Source organism: Lepidochelys kempii, chromosome 7, assembly GCF_965140285.1.
Source record: "Lepidochelys kempii isolate rLepKem1 chromosome 7, rLepKem1.hap1, whole genome shotgun sequence".
NCBI classification, from domain to species: Eukaryota; Metazoa; Chordata; order Testudines; family Cheloniidae; genus Lepidochelys; species Lepidochelys kempii.
In genome coordinates, this window is record NC_136386.1 from 126,103,182 (window position 1) to 126,118,468 (window position 15,287).

A 15,287-nucleotide genomic window follows, 5' to 3' on the forward strand; every position below is an offset into this window, starting at 1 on the left:
CCAAGAACTGCTCATTCCCAGGACTGTTTCCTCCCCACACCCCATTTGGTCCTTATATTGGACCTTTCGAACCACTGAAGGGCCAAACCACATCGTGAGGTGAGCTAACGACTAATACTGTGCTACTGCCTTTGAGGAGCAGACTGCCCCATCACATCCTCACTTACAATTACTTAGAGATTTATCATTTAATCAGTTTTAAATTAACTTAATATGGGCTACATTGGTTTGTATAGTGCTATTTTTTACTAAAATCAGAATATCACGTGGGACTAAGTCAAATGCTTTACAGAAGTCTAAGCCTATTATGTCACGGTTGCCTTTATCAACCATACTCATATTGTAATAAAAAAAAAGATAAAATTTGTTTGACACAACATATTTTCCCTGAAATCATGTTGATTGGTATTAAATATACTACCGTCCTTTACTAATTGCATATCAGCTTTTCCTTGATTTTACCTGGCATTGATGTCAGGCTAACGAGCCTATATTTACCCAAGTCATCCCTTTTAGAATAGTGGCACAACATTAGCCTTTCCACAATCATTGTCTAGTGATTTGATGGAGGATTTGTTTGTTTTTTCCCTCCCCATCTTTAGCAAAGTTGAACTATTTCCAACAGCCGCAGAAAGTTAAAAAATCAGATTTCTCTGTGTACTTGGCACAGTATGGCGGACCATCATTCATTCCACCATCACAAGACCAGCCATCTTCTTCTGCCTTTTACCGGGTGAGTTGGAAGAGCACTCACAAAAATCTAATTGTTTTTCTCTGGGGTTCTTGGTGGCAGCGAGGAGGATATAAGAATGTCATACAGAGTTAGATCACTGCTCCCTCTAACCCACTACAGTGGCTGGTGCCAGATGAACAGAACTGAGCAATTTGGAGTGATCCATTCTTTGTTGTCCAGTCCCAGCTTCTGTCAGTCAGAGGTTTAGGGACACTCAGAGTATGGGGTTGTGTCCCTGACCATTTGGCTAATAGCCATTGATGGACCTAGCCTTCATGAATTTAGGTAATCCTTTTTCAATACAGTTATACTTTTGGCCTTCTCAACTTCTGATAGCAACAAGTTCCACAGGTTGAGTGTGTGTTAAGGAAATACTTCCTTATGTTTGTTTTAAACTTGCTGCTTATTAATTTCATTGGATGACCCCTGGTTCTTGTGCTATGTGAAGGGGTAAATAACACTTCCCTATTCACTTTCTCCACACCATTCATGATTTTATAGCGTCCAGCCTCCCATCCACCCTCCTCCTTCCCAGTGGTAAAACGGGAAGTGTGCTTCCCACCAAACTTAAACCCCTCTGCCTGTGATCTATACCTAATAGATGCTTGGGATTGTTCAAATTCATCAGCAAAAGTTGCAAGTTCTTCGACCGTTTTTACCTTTTTATCCCATAAACACTGTTTTACATCATCATTAGACATATTCAGGAACTGTTCCTGAGCCACCAAATCAGACATTTCTTTAAAGGTTGGAATACCTTTTCCCCTTACCCACTTATCCAGTAAATCTTTCATTTGGTTTACATATGCCACATTACTCAATCCAGCCCCTCTCTTAAGGCTTCTAAATTTCACTCTATAAATTTCAGGTGTAATCTGAAACTGTTTTAAAACCAATTCCTTAAATTTACCATAATTTGAAGAATCATCAGTTGACATTTTATTAAATATATCCAGAGCTCTCACAGAGAACTTTGCAACCAAAGTGGTCATCTGCTGATCCTCAGGAATCTCATGGAGCACACCCAGCCTCTCAAAGGTGATGAAATATTCAATAATGTCCCCAGACTTGCTGTATGCAGGACAGAACTGCTCCCACTTGTGGATTTTTGGAGAAGTGGAGCCCCACAGTGTGGGGTTCTGTTTCCTCCATTCCATTAAGGCCAGTTCATGCTTTCTGTCTTTTTCTTTCTCCTTGTGGCGTTCCCTTGGTGTTATCTGGACTGGTGATCTGCTAGGCCACTCCAATACTCGACTCTGGGAGCCAGCCTTGCCTTGCTTTGCTGTGAGAACCCCCACTCCTGGGATATTCACACACAGCCTCTGGCATGTAAACTGCTCCCAGCTTTATGAGTGGGCACTTTTGGCCAGCTTGGATTGTGCAATAGAGTGACACTAGCCAATATCTCCGGTCCCAGACACAGCCCTAGGAACCTCCGTCTTGCAGTGTCCAGTTATGGCTCACTGGATGCTGCAAGCTTATATGAGTTCATCAATTTAACAAAGAAATTGATATGTTCCAGGCTTGTTATCCCAAGTCTCTGACATGCTTCAAACCAAATGCACTGCTTCAGGTAGAATAAACAAACAAATTTATTCACGACAAAAGGTAGATTTTAAGTGATTATAAGTCAAAGCACAACAAGTCAGATTTGGTCAAACGAAATAAAAGCAAAACACATTCTAAGCTGATCTTAACAGTTTCAATGCCCTTACAAACTTAGGTTTCAGAGTAGCAGCGATGTTAGTCTGTATTCGCAAAAAGAAAAGGAGTACTTGTGGTACTTTAGAGACTAACAAATTTATTTGAGCATAAGCTTTCGTGAGCTATAGCTCACTTCATTGGATGCATCCGATGAAGTGAGCTGTAGCTCAGAAAAGTTTATGCTCAAATAAATTTGTTAGTCTCTAAGGTGCCACAAGTACTCCTTTTCTTCTTACAAACTTAGATGCTTCTCACCACAGGCTGGCTGGTTGCCCTTCAGCCAAGCTCTCCCCTTTGATCAGCGCTTCAGTCTCTTGGTGGTGATGTCTGTAGATGGAGGTGGAAGAGAGAGGAAGAGCATGGCAAACGTCTCTCCCTTTTATTATGTTCTTTTTTCCCTCTTGGCTTTGCCACCCCCCTTCAGGGTCAGGTGATCATTACCTCATCATAGTCCCTGACTGACCAAGGGAAGGGAGGTGACTTACTTGAGAGTCCAACAGATCCTTTGTTGCTGCCTAGGCCAGTGTCCTTTGTTCCTGTGAGGCTGGGCTGGGTATTCTGGGAACCCCTTGGTTAAATGGAGTATATCAATTAGTTTGAGTCACTAACTCTACCCCTGTACCCCCAAAATGAGGCACACCAAATTTCAGGGCAATCCAAGTAGCCATGCAGGTTTTAGAGCACTTCAAAGAGTCAAGCTTTAAACAGAAGCTGGTTTAAACCTTAACTCTAGCAGACCTGATGGTTTGCTATAATTCCTTTCTGCATTGATGGTATTCAGACCCTTGCACTTGATACTGGTGTTCCATGAACACTTTGTAAATTCTCCACATTTCCTTTTCAGGCTGGTGATCCAATCCAGACCTATTTTGCTGCATTGTCTGTACTGAGCACACTAAGACAGCCAGTGGGAATGGGTGCCAATGGACTTTGTATTGATGGGAATCATGCTGGTGAGTGCGGTGGTGGTAGCAGTTCCAGCTTTATTGAGGATGACATTTCCTACTGATATTTTTTGTGTCTCTTGTTCCCTTTTTTCAGGTTTTCTGGAGAGTAAAAGCACAAGCTGTACTCGGACCTTCACCAACCTGAGCAGCAGCTGCACCACTGATCCTGCCCTGGACGCAGCCTCATATTACCGTGACTTCACTATACTAAAGGTGTATATCGTTTTCCCCACCCTCAGCAGCTTCCTGTACTGTGACTTGACATCCTGTTCTCCTGACTTCAGCACTATTTTGCCACTGCCTCTTCAGCTAATTTAGCTATTACTAAAGTAGAGCTCACTTGTGTGCAATTCCCAGGGTCTCCCAATCACTTTGGTCTCCCTTTCAGTACAGAAGCTGATTTTAATGAAAGATTGTTCTTTACTATGAGCAGTCCATCCATTCCATTCTACGTTCCTACAGAACTCTTGAATCAAGAGCATCCTGTCTTCGTGACTTGCTGCTATTTAATGAATCATTTGTTTCTTCACCATCTCTTTACACCTGCTCTCTTCAGGTAAATGAGATATCTTTTCACATCTTTTGTGTTGAAGAAACAAATGATATTTAAAGAATTTCTTGTGGTTTAACGTAACATAAGAATAGCCTTACTGGGTCACACCAAAAGTCCATCTAGGCCAGTATCCTGTCTTCCGACAGTGGCCTGTGCCAGGTGCCCCAGAGAGAATGAACAGAACAGGTAATCATCAAGTGATCTATCTCCTGTCGCTCATTCCCAGCTTCTGGCAAACAAAGGCTAGAGACACCATTCCTGCTAATCCTGGCTAATAGTCATTAATGGACCTATCCTCCATGAATTTATCTAGTTCTTTTTTGAACCCTGTTATGGTCTTGGCCTTCACAACATCCTCTGGCAAGGAGTTTCACAGGTTGACTGTGCATTGTGTGAAGAAATACTTCCTTTTGTTTGTTGTAAACCTGCTGCCAATTAATTTCATTTGGTGATCCCTTGTTTTTGTGTTATGAGAAGGAGTAAATAACACGTCCTTATCTGCTTTCTCTACACCAGTCATGATTTTATAGACCTCAATCATATCTCTCCTTAGCCGTCTTTTTTCCAAGCTGAAAAGTCACAGTCTAATTAATCTCTCCTCATACGGAAGCCATTCCATACCCCTAATCATTTTTGTTGCCCTTTTCTGAACCTTTTCCAATTCCAATATATCTTTTTTGTGGTGGGGTGACCACATCTGCACACAGTATTCAAGCTGTGGGCATACCATGGATTTATATAGAGGCAACATGATATTTTCTGTCCTATTATCTTATCCCTCTCTTAATTATTCCCAGCATTCTGTTCGCTTTTTGCCTGCCGCTGTACATTGAGTGGATGTTTTCAGAGAACTATCCACAATGACTCCAAGATCTCTTTCTTGAGTGGTAACAGACCCCATCATTTTATATGTATACTTTGGAAAGCATAATCCGATGTGCATTACTTTGCATTTATAAACATTAAATTTCATCTGCCATTTTGTTGCTCAGTCACCCAGTTTTGAGAGATCCTTTTGTAGCTCTGCCTGGGTCTTAACTATCTTGAGTAATTTTGTGTCATCTGCAAATTTTGCCACCTCACTGTTTGCCCCTTTTCCCAGATCATTTATGAATTGGTTGAATAGGACTGGTCCCAGAACAGACCCCTGGGGAATACCACAATTTACCTCTCTACATTCTGAAAACTGACCATTTATACCTACCCTTTTTTTCCTATCTTTTAACCAGTTACCAGTCCATGAGAACACCTTCCCTCTTATCCCGTAGCAGCTTACTTTGTGTAAAAGCTTTTGGTGAGGGACCTTGTAAAAGGCTTTCTGAAAATCTAAGTACACTGTATCCACTGGATCCCATTGGGCCACATGCTTGTTGACGCCCTCAACGAATTCTAGTTGATTGGTGAGGCATGATTTCCCTTTACTAAAACCATTTGACTCTTCCTCAACAAATTATGTTCATCTATATTTATGACAATATTGTTCTTTATTATAGTTTCAACCAGTTTGCGCGGTACTGAAGTCAGGCTTACAGGTCTGTAAATGCCGGGATCACCTCTGGAGCCTTTCTCAAAAAATTGGCGTCACATTAACTATCCTCCTGTCATCTGGTACAGAAGCGGATTTAAATGATAGGTTACAGACTACAGTTAATAGTTCTGCAATTTCACATATGAGTTCCTTGAGAACTCCTGGGTGAATATCAGCTGGTCCTGGTGACTTATTACTGTTTAATTTATCAATTTGTTCCAAAACCTCCTCTAATGATATCTCAATCTGGGACAATTCCTCAGATTTGTCACCTAAAAAGAATGGCTCAGGTTTGGGAATCTCCCTCACATCATCAGCCGTGAAGACAGATGCAAAGAATTAATTTAGTTTCTCCACAATGGCGTTATCGTCCTTGAGTGCTCCTTTAGCACCTGGATCGTTCAGTGGCCCCACTGGTTGTTTAGCAGGCTTCTTGCTTCTGATGTACTTTAAAAAAAAAAATTTCTGTTACTTTTTGAGTCTTTGGCTATCTGTTTCTGTTCTGTTTTTGACTATTTGCACTTCAAAAATTGCTCCTTTCGCCCTCCTAATTTCCATCTGACGCTTTATCTGCCACAGCATTTGCTCCTTTATTTTGACTTCCCTAGGTTTGGGTTTCCATTTTCTGAAGGATATCTCTTTGACTCAAATAACCTCTTGTATTTTATCATTAACTATACAGGTTTTTTTCCTTGCCTTTTGTGTTTTGTTTTGTTTAGGGGAATGCATGCCGTTTTTGAGATTATTATTATGACTTGCTCAAGTAGACTCCATGCCAACTCTGACTATTTTAATTTCTTTTGACTTAATTTAAAATGAGGAAGCTAGTCAAAAACAACAAAAATTATCTAAAGTATAGTATCCAGTGACAGCACTTGTGATTTCCCTCTCCCCCCATTCCTGGAATGTTGAGCTTAATTACATTGAAGGTGCCACAAGTACTCCTTTTCTTTTTGCGAATACAGACTAACACGGCTGTTCCTCTGAAACCTGTCATTGAAACCAGTGTTACTTAATGGCTCAACATTAGTCCTTGGACTACTTGTGTGATTGTTAGTCCCAGATCAAACATAGCCTCTCCTGGTGCTCTAGAAAGCAGTCATTTAAGGTGTCGAGACCAGTTTATATGCAAATTGTAGAAGTCACCCATTGTTATTTTTTTAGGCCTTGTCTACATACAAATAATTGCACTGTTTTTAACTAAAATTGTTTTAAAAAACAAAACACCTAGATTTAGAGTGGTAGCCGTGTTAGTCTGTATCAGCAAAAACAATGAGGAGTCCTTGTGGCACCTTAGCGAGTAACAAATTTATTTGGGATAACATAATTTTGGCAATTAATTGATCTTTAACTATTCATGGTGAATAGGCCCAATGGCCTGTGATGGGGTGTTAGATTGGGTGGGATCTGAGTTACTACAGAGAATTCTTTCCTGGGTATCTGGCTGGTGAATCTTGCCCACATGTTCAGGGTTCAGCTGATAGCCATATTTGGGGTTGGGAAGAAATTTTCCTCCAGGCAGATTGGAAGAGGCCCTGGGGTTTTTTTGCCTTCCTCTGCAGCATGGGGCACGGGTCACTTGCTGGAGGATTCTCTGCACCTTGAAGGCTTTAAACCATGATTTGAGGACTTCAATAGCTCAGACATAGGAGAGAGGTTTATTGCAGGAGTGGGTGGGTGAGATTCGGTGGCCTGCATTATGCAGGAGGTCAGACTAGATGATCATAATTGTCCCTTCTGACCTTAATATCTATGAATCTTTAAGCTTTCGTGGGCTAAAACCCACTTGAAAGTGAAAAATACAGTAAGCAGTATATATATACAGCACATGAAAAGATGGGAGTTCCCTTACCAAGTGGCGGGTCAGTGCTAATGAGGCCAATTCACTTAAGATGGAAGTGGCCTATTCTGAACAGTTGACAAGAGAATAGGCCACTTTCACCTTAATTTAATTGGCCTCGTTAGCACTGACCGCTCCCCCCCACTTGGTGGCTCCATCTAGGTTGTATTTCCCTAGTTTGTTTATGAGAAGATCATACGAGACAGTATCAAAAGCCTTACTAAAGTCAAGCTATACCTCATCTCCCAAAGTCCTTTTCTGTGTCACAGTTTTCCAAAGTATCGTCTGCTATTGTAGAAGTGTGATTGTAACAGGGATCTACCCAATTTTGCTCTGGTGCCTTATTTTCCCTTAATCTCCCATGGGTTTTTCGTCTTCAGCAGGTGACATAACTCTCTGGCCAAGTCACAAAAAGATCATCCCTTTAAATCAAACCAAACAAACACACACCTTCCATCAAAGTCTCATGAGGCACAGCCCTTTCTCCCCTAGGGTCTGTTTTCTTTTCTGCACCACACTTTTTCAACACTGCACTTCTCTTGGACTCAGCTCTGGCCCTCCTGAGCTCTTAGTTCCTTCATCCTCCCCTTGTTCAGAGGAGTCACTGCATTACCTTGCTTGATGGCAGTATGAACAGTCTGTCCATCCTCTCCTTAATATTAGGGGAGATTAAGGGGAAACTCACAGGGTGGCTGCATAGGGGTAACTCACATCAATCATCAGTTATGGGTTCCCAGCCTTGGGTAACCTGCACAACCAGGCTGTCTGCCCAGTCATCCCAAACTTCCCTGTCTTCCTCCTGTGTTCTCCCAGCCTGTCCTCCTTCTTCTTATAGAGCACTGACTCCCGGGTCTGTTTTTTTCTGGAGTCCTCCCACCCACTGCTGCTGAAGCATCCATTCCCAGTGCCACTCTCTCTGGAGTCTCTCTGATCTGATCTTGCTCTGATCACAGGTCACTAGCTTCCATGAAGGCCCAGTTTAGTCTCATCAGCTTTGTAACATGACTTCAGCACTCTCTCCCTTCATCGAGGGAGGCAAGCTAAGCGTGGCACAGGTGCAGCTGCGGTCTAACCCACAAAAAAGGTCAACTCACCCTGTAACAGTGACCTACATTCTTTGTTCCTAGATGTATGACCTTGCAAGTAGCTGTATTGAAACACATTTTGTTTGACAGGGCCCAGTTTACCAAGTGATCCAGATCGCTGTGTATGACAGCCCTGTCCAACTCATTATTACCACTCCACCAATCTTTGTGTCAGCTACAAATTTTATTAGCAGTGATTTTATATTTACTTCTGGGTCATTGATGAAAAGATTGAATAGCATCAGGTTTCAACCGATTCTGAAGAACCCTACTAGAAACACATCTCCTATTGATAACTGCTTTGACATCTGTCAGCTAGCCAGCTCTTAATCCATTTAATATGTGCTGTACTGATATTGTATAGTGCTAATTTTTTAATCAGAATGTTGTGTGATATCCAGTCAAGTGCTTTACAAAAGTCTAAATCTATTACATCTGTGCAGTTACCTTTATCAACCAAACTTGCAATTTCATCAAATAATTAAATCAGGTTTGTTTGTCAAGAGCTGTTTTCTATAAAACCATGTTGACTGCATTAATTATATTCCCAGCATTTTATTGATTTGACTCTCATATCAGCTTTTCAATTATTTTTCTTGAGGTTGATGATGGGCTAGCTGGCCTATTTTACTAGGATCCCCCTGTTTTCCCTTTCTGAATATTGGCACACCATTATTGCTGTTCTAGTCTTTGGGAATTTCCCTGGTATTCCAAGATTTATTAAAAATTAATATTGGTGTAAATATTAATATGCTATTGAAATGGATGGGACAGTTTGCTCCTCTCTGAATTATTTTTTCAGGATGTCTGCAGAGTAGAACAGTTGTCACTGCATCAGTTACACCTGGTTTGTATTTTCAAGGTTTACTTCACAACCATGGGACCTAGAAAATTACATTTTCGTAAATGAAAGCTGAGGTTCTTCTGTAATCATCTGACGCCAGTCACAGGAGCCCTGGGCACAGGCCTGTAGTACCTTAATTTGGCTTTGCACACAGCAGGTCACTAGCAGAACCAGGAAAACAACATAGGTCTCAGACCAGTGCTGTATCCACTAGACCATACTTCTAGATTCTAGAGCACAAAGTTGGTAGCAAGTTCTACAGCCTTGGAATAGGCAGGGCTCTGCTTATCACCACAGTATCTAGAAACTGGTGTGTGATTTCCTTGTGACTCCGGGCACCTACAGTCAAAACACACCTGTTGATTTTTCTTTTCCAGGTCCCAGTTAATATGACCGTTGTCCAGCTCATGCAGGTGAGACTCTGCCAGTGAAAATAATTCCTGCATCTGAGATGAAGGGAATCCTGAGTCTGAGGCATACAGAGTGAGCTGCTTGAGTCAAGCACTTTGGGGGAATGGAAGAGTTCTATGTCTGAGACAAGGTTTTGGAGGAGAAAGCCACACTGTCTCTGGAAAAGGAATATGGGGAAGGTTTCAGATATGAGATGGGGTATACTCTAAGGTGGTGTGCGTGTGTGAGTGAGTAGAAGATCTTTGGCCTGGGATGGGCAGAGAAGGAGTAGAGAGCAGGCCCTGGTTCTGGGATAGATTGGGAGTGGAGGGGCAGGTCACAGACAGAGATGTAGTTGAGAAGGGAAGGGACTTAGACTTGGAAGTGGTTTGGAAAGAGGAGGCAGGGGAAGGCCCCAGTTCTTCTTCAAGTGATGATCCCTATGTGTTTTTCACACATGGATACACAAGCGTGTCTGAGTCTGGAAATTCTTCAAAAGCAGTGTCCGTTGATCTGCACGTGCAGTAGCTCCCCTTGTGCTCCCAACCAAGGATATCTGAGGCAGGGTGGGTCGATGCCTCTCCAGTTCCTTCTTACCTCCGCATAGCCTGAGTTGGAGTCATGTCCTCCTTCACTAAAACCTGTAAAGTAGAAAATATTTTTAAGTAGTTTATATCATAGCTTAGTAGTTTAATTTTCTAATAAATTTAGAGTAGTTTTTTCCTCCCCAGTTGAGGGAAACCATCCCTTGTTCCGGGACTATGCCCAGAGTCCCGGGATTCAAGAACTGCGTCTCCTGTCCTTGCTTCCTCTCCATCAATGATGAACATCAACAGTGCTTGTCCTGTCTGAGTGCAGCACGTATCTCTGCAAAGTTCAGTATCTGTCGATCCTACCACTCAGAACTTGAGAGGCACGGGGGCTTTGCCTAAGAAAGTACCTGATGGAGGAGGCTATGAGGCCCCGCTCTGATCCAGGCCCAGGAAAAACCCCTGTATGTTGGCCTCAACCAACCAGCAGTGCCCTCCGAGCATGTGCCTTGAAGCAGAGCCTCTAACACTGAAGCCCAAGGGCTCTTCCTCCAGGGCTCCCCGTGAAAGTAGAGAGCACTCTGATGTGCACAAGGACAGAACCATGCAGAGGACAGTCAATAAGAAACGTGTTTCCTCCCTGAGACGGTCCAGGTTGGGTGAGATGTCATGTCTCATTCAGAACCAATGGAACCAGCTCTGCCAAAGACCCCCAAGCTGGAAGGCAATGTGGGCAAAAAGAGAGATCTGCCGGTTCTGAAGGTGGTACCGAAGCATAAAGCACAAATGCTTACTGGTTCTATGAGTCCTGGTCCTCACCAATTGTCGGCACTGCCTTGTTCATTTAAAGACCATTCAACTGCAACAGATGAGCTGAGTCCTTCAGGTGTAACTGCTGGAACTCCTTGGACCCTAGGCTGTTACTTATGTAACACTGGAGGGTATATTCAATTTGGTGGTGACACACGTGACTGCAGACAGAGTTTGGTTGCACTATCAGAAATTCACCCTGGCAGATAAGGGCTCTAAGAGACTAGACCTCCTGGTAAGGAAGGTCTTCTCCTCCACAGGTCTGCAATTTTATGTCATTTAACTACCAACCTTTGTTAGTGAAATATGACTTTAATAACTACTCCAGGCTCACAGACTTCAGAGATAAACTTCCTGTAGCCTTTTATTTATTTAAAGTGAAATGTATGACATCACCATGGGTTCGTCACTGGTTTCTATAGTGAAACTCAAGGAGCTCAATCTATTTAGATTAACAAAGAGAAGGTTAAAGGGGTGACTTGATCAGTCTGTAAATACGTAGGAGGGGACAGATATTTAATAATGAGCTCTCCAATCTAGCAGACAAAGGTATACAAGTTGAAGCTTGAGAAATTCAAACTGGAAATAGGCATACAAAATTAATAGGGCTGTTGATTAATCGCAGTTAACTCATGTGATTAACTCAAAAAATTAATCGTGATTAATCACACTGTTAAACAATAGAATACCAATTGAAATTTAATAAAATATTTTGGATGTTTTTCTACATTTTCAAATATATTGATTTCTGTTGGAACGCAATACAAAGTGTACAGTGCTCACTTTATATTATTATTTTTTATTACAAATATTTGCACTATAGAAATGATAAACAAAAGTAATAGTATTTTTCAGTTCACCTCATACAAGTACTGTAGTACAATCTCTTTATCATGACAGTGTAACTTGCAAATGTAGATTTTTTGTTTTTTTGTTACATAACGGCACTCAAAAACAAAATAATGTAAAACTTTAGAGCCTACAAATCCTCTCAGTTCTACTTCTTGTTCATTTAGTTGCTCAGACAAACAAGTGTGTTTACATTTATGGGAGATACTGCTGCCTGCTTCTTATTTATAATGTCACCTGAAAGGGAGAACAAGTGTTCGCATGGCACTTTTGTAGCCAGCGTTACAAGGTATTTGCCTGCCAGATATGCAAAACGTTCATATGCCCCTTCATGCTTCGGCCACCATTCCAGAGGACATGCTTCCATGCTGATGATGCTCATTAAAAAAATAATGCATTAATTAAATTTGTGACTGAACTCCTTGTGGGAGAATTGTTTGTCTCCTGTTCTGTTTTACCCGCATTCTGCCATATATTTTCATGTGATAGCAGTCTCGGATGATGACCGAGCACATGTTCATTTTAAGAATATTTTCACAGCAGATGTGACAAAATGCAAAGAAATACCAATGTGAGATTTCTAAAAATAGCTACAGCACTCAACCCAAGGTTAAAGAATCTGAAGTGCCATCCAAAATCTGAGAGGGACAAGGTGTGGAGCATACTTTCAGAAGTCTTAAAAGAGGAACACTCCGATGCGGAAACTACAGAACCCGAACCACCAAAAAAGAAAATCAACCTTCTGCTGGTGGCATCTGACTCAACTGATGAAAATGAACATGCATCGGTCCGCTCTGCTTTGGATTGTTATCAAGCAGAATCCATCATCAGCATGGAAACGTTCTCTGGAATGGTGGCCGAAGCATGAAGGGGCATATGAACGTTGAGCATATCTGGCACGCAAATACCTTGCAACATCGGCTACAAAAGTACCATGCAAACTCCTGTTCTCACTTTCAGGTGACACTGTAAACAAGAAGCGGGCAGCATTATCTCCTGCAAATTGTAACCAAACTTGTTTGTCTGAGCAATTGGCTGAACAAGAAGTAGGACTGAGTGAACTTGTAGGCTCGAAAGTTTTACATTCTTTTATTTTTGAATGCAGTTTTTGTACATAATTCTACGCTTGTAAGTTCAACTTTCATGATGAAGAGATTGCACTACAGTATTTGTATTAGGTAAATTGAAAAATACTATTTTGTTTTTACAGTGCAAATATTTGTAATAAATATATATATATATAAAGTGAGCAGTGTACACTTTGTATTCTGTGTTGTAATTGAAATCAATATATTTGAAAATGTAGAAAACATCCACAAATATTTAAACAAATGGTATTTTATTATTGTTTAACAACGCGATTAATCGTGCGATTAATCATGATTACATTTTTAATCGCTTGACAGCCCTAAATTTTAAGTAAAAGTAATCAACAGTAGGAGCAACTTACCAAAGGTTGTGCTGTATTCTCCATCTCTGGTCATTTTTAAAATCAAGATTGGACCTTTTTCTAAAAGATTCTCTAGTATAAACAGGAATTATTTCAGGTAAATTCTGGGGCCTGTGTTATAACAGAGATCATACTAGATGGTCACAGTGGTTGGTCCCTTCTAATCTTGGAATCTATGAAAACCCACCCAGTGTTTGTTTGTTTGTTTTTTCCCCAAAGGCTAGCATCAATACCTTGGGGTCTTTGTTCTGCATTTGAATATTATCTGAACTCCAGACATCAGCCCCATATTGAGGAGTTGGGGAAAACTTGTTCTCTCAACTTCAGCTAATCTCTAGTAATATTTTCAATCCCTGTGTGTTTCTAATTCAGAAGTTGCTTGACTCTCTTTCTGGTGTGTGGAAAGTGGAAAAGGGCCAAGACTAAAACAGGGTTCAAAAAAGAACTACTAAATTAATGGAGGATAGGGCCATCAATGGCTATTAAACGAGATGGGAAGAGAAGAGATTCATTCCCTTGACAGCCAGTGCACCCTGGTGTTCTATCTTCAAAGAAGCAAATCCATTAAAAATCTCAGAGATTTTTTACTGCCATAGCAGAAAGTTTGTGTAGGCAAGCCGTATGCTCCCAGAGAATTTCTAAGTGGGTTTTGGGATGAATCTTTAGAGTGCTACAAAATAGCAAGAATTCCTGCCTGTATAGCATCCCTATCTGATGTCCCACTGCAGGACAGGGCAGCAACTTGGAGTTCTGTCCACATGTTTGCAACATACTACGCTCGAGGTCAGGCATCAGCTGTGGATGCAGTGGTAGGAATGGCAGTATTGCAAATATCTTTGCTGCCAGCTTCCTCGCACTCTCCTGCAGCCTGAACACTGCTTGCCAATCACCCAGGTATGGAATACACATAGGTACCATCACTTGAAAAAGAAGTGGAGGTTACTTACTGTTACTGGAGGTTCTCTGAGATGTGTGGGCCCTAGCCGTATTTCACTACTTGCCCTCCCTCCCCATCTGCTTCAGATCCTGTTGGATTTGCAATAAGAAGCGGAACTGGAGAAGTGTTGACTTGCATTGACTCTTATACCCTCAGTCAGGAGTAAAAGGGGAGCTACTGCGCATGTTAATGAATACTCCTTTTGAAGAATTTCCGGACTCTGGCCCATGGTAATACAGATAGGGACCACATATCTCGAAGAACCTCCAGTTACGGTAAGTAACCTCCACATCAGGGATGGATGGGCACACTCCACTCTTTACTGGATTAACTGATTTTTTATTTTTGCTGCCTCCAGGTGAGAATCACTCCTGTCACACAGCCTGGAGCTCCCCAGATGGATGGCAACACCTGTCACAATGTTGTTTCTGAGGTACCTGAACCACCCTTCCACCATCATTGATGCAGTGCAGGGCTGGAGTTAAGACCCCAGGTCCTCGTCCTTTCTCTGACTGTCCTCTGTGTTGGACTTGCAGGTGATCTATGAAATAGAGTTCAATGGGACCCATGGAATCCAGAATGTCTCTGTCCAGCTGAAAGTGACCAGTGTCTCTGGAAACTCTCTGCAGCAGCGGTTCACACTGCAGTTCTGGGTCAGTGCCCTAGTCTCACATGGATTCTTGCAAAGGCTGGGGTTAGTGCCCTGACTTCATTTGAGTCCTTGGGTGAGGAGATCTGGTTAGTACCACGAGAGCACGTGGATCCTGAGGGATCAGGGGTCAATGTCCCAGTCTTATATGGGTCCTGTGGAGTATTGGGGTCCATGGTTTGGTCTCGGGTAGGTCCTCAAGGTAGGGAGAGGTGCCCTGGTCTTGTGCAAGGTTGGAGGGGGTTGGTGTCCTGCTCTTGCATGGTCTCTGTGGGAGGGGAGGGAAGAGATCAGGGTCAATATTTTTGTCCCATGCATGTTATGTAAAGAGAGGATAGGAGGCAGTGCTGTATTTCACTTGTTCTGAGCAAAGCTGCTGATGTCCTTTCCAGGTGCTACTTGACCTGTGCCCTGGCAGTTGGGGATGGGAATTGCCCT

At 42.1% G+C, this 15,287-nt stretch overlaps 1 protein-coding gene across 1 annotated transcript in view; it reads left to right on the forward strand.

The window, feature by feature from the left end:
* The window catches only part of TCTN3 (tectonic family member 3), a 60,119-nt gene that overhangs the window by 14,862 nt on the left and 29,970 nt on the right, over positions 1-15,287 (forward strand). Inside the window, exons 4-9 of the mRNA XM_073354693.2 lie at positions 603-733; positions 3,282-3,390; positions 3,479-3,597; positions 9,612-9,647; positions 14,559-14,633; positions 14,737-14,853. Coding sequence (XP_073210794.1) covers positions 603-733; positions 3,282-3,390; positions 3,479-3,597; positions 9,612-9,647; positions 14,559-14,633; positions 14,737-14,853 — 587 coding nt within the window. The remainder of the gene's footprint in view (positions 1-602; positions 734-3,281; positions 3,391-3,478; positions 3,598-9,611; positions 9,648-14,558; positions 14,634-14,736; positions 14,854-15,287) is intronic.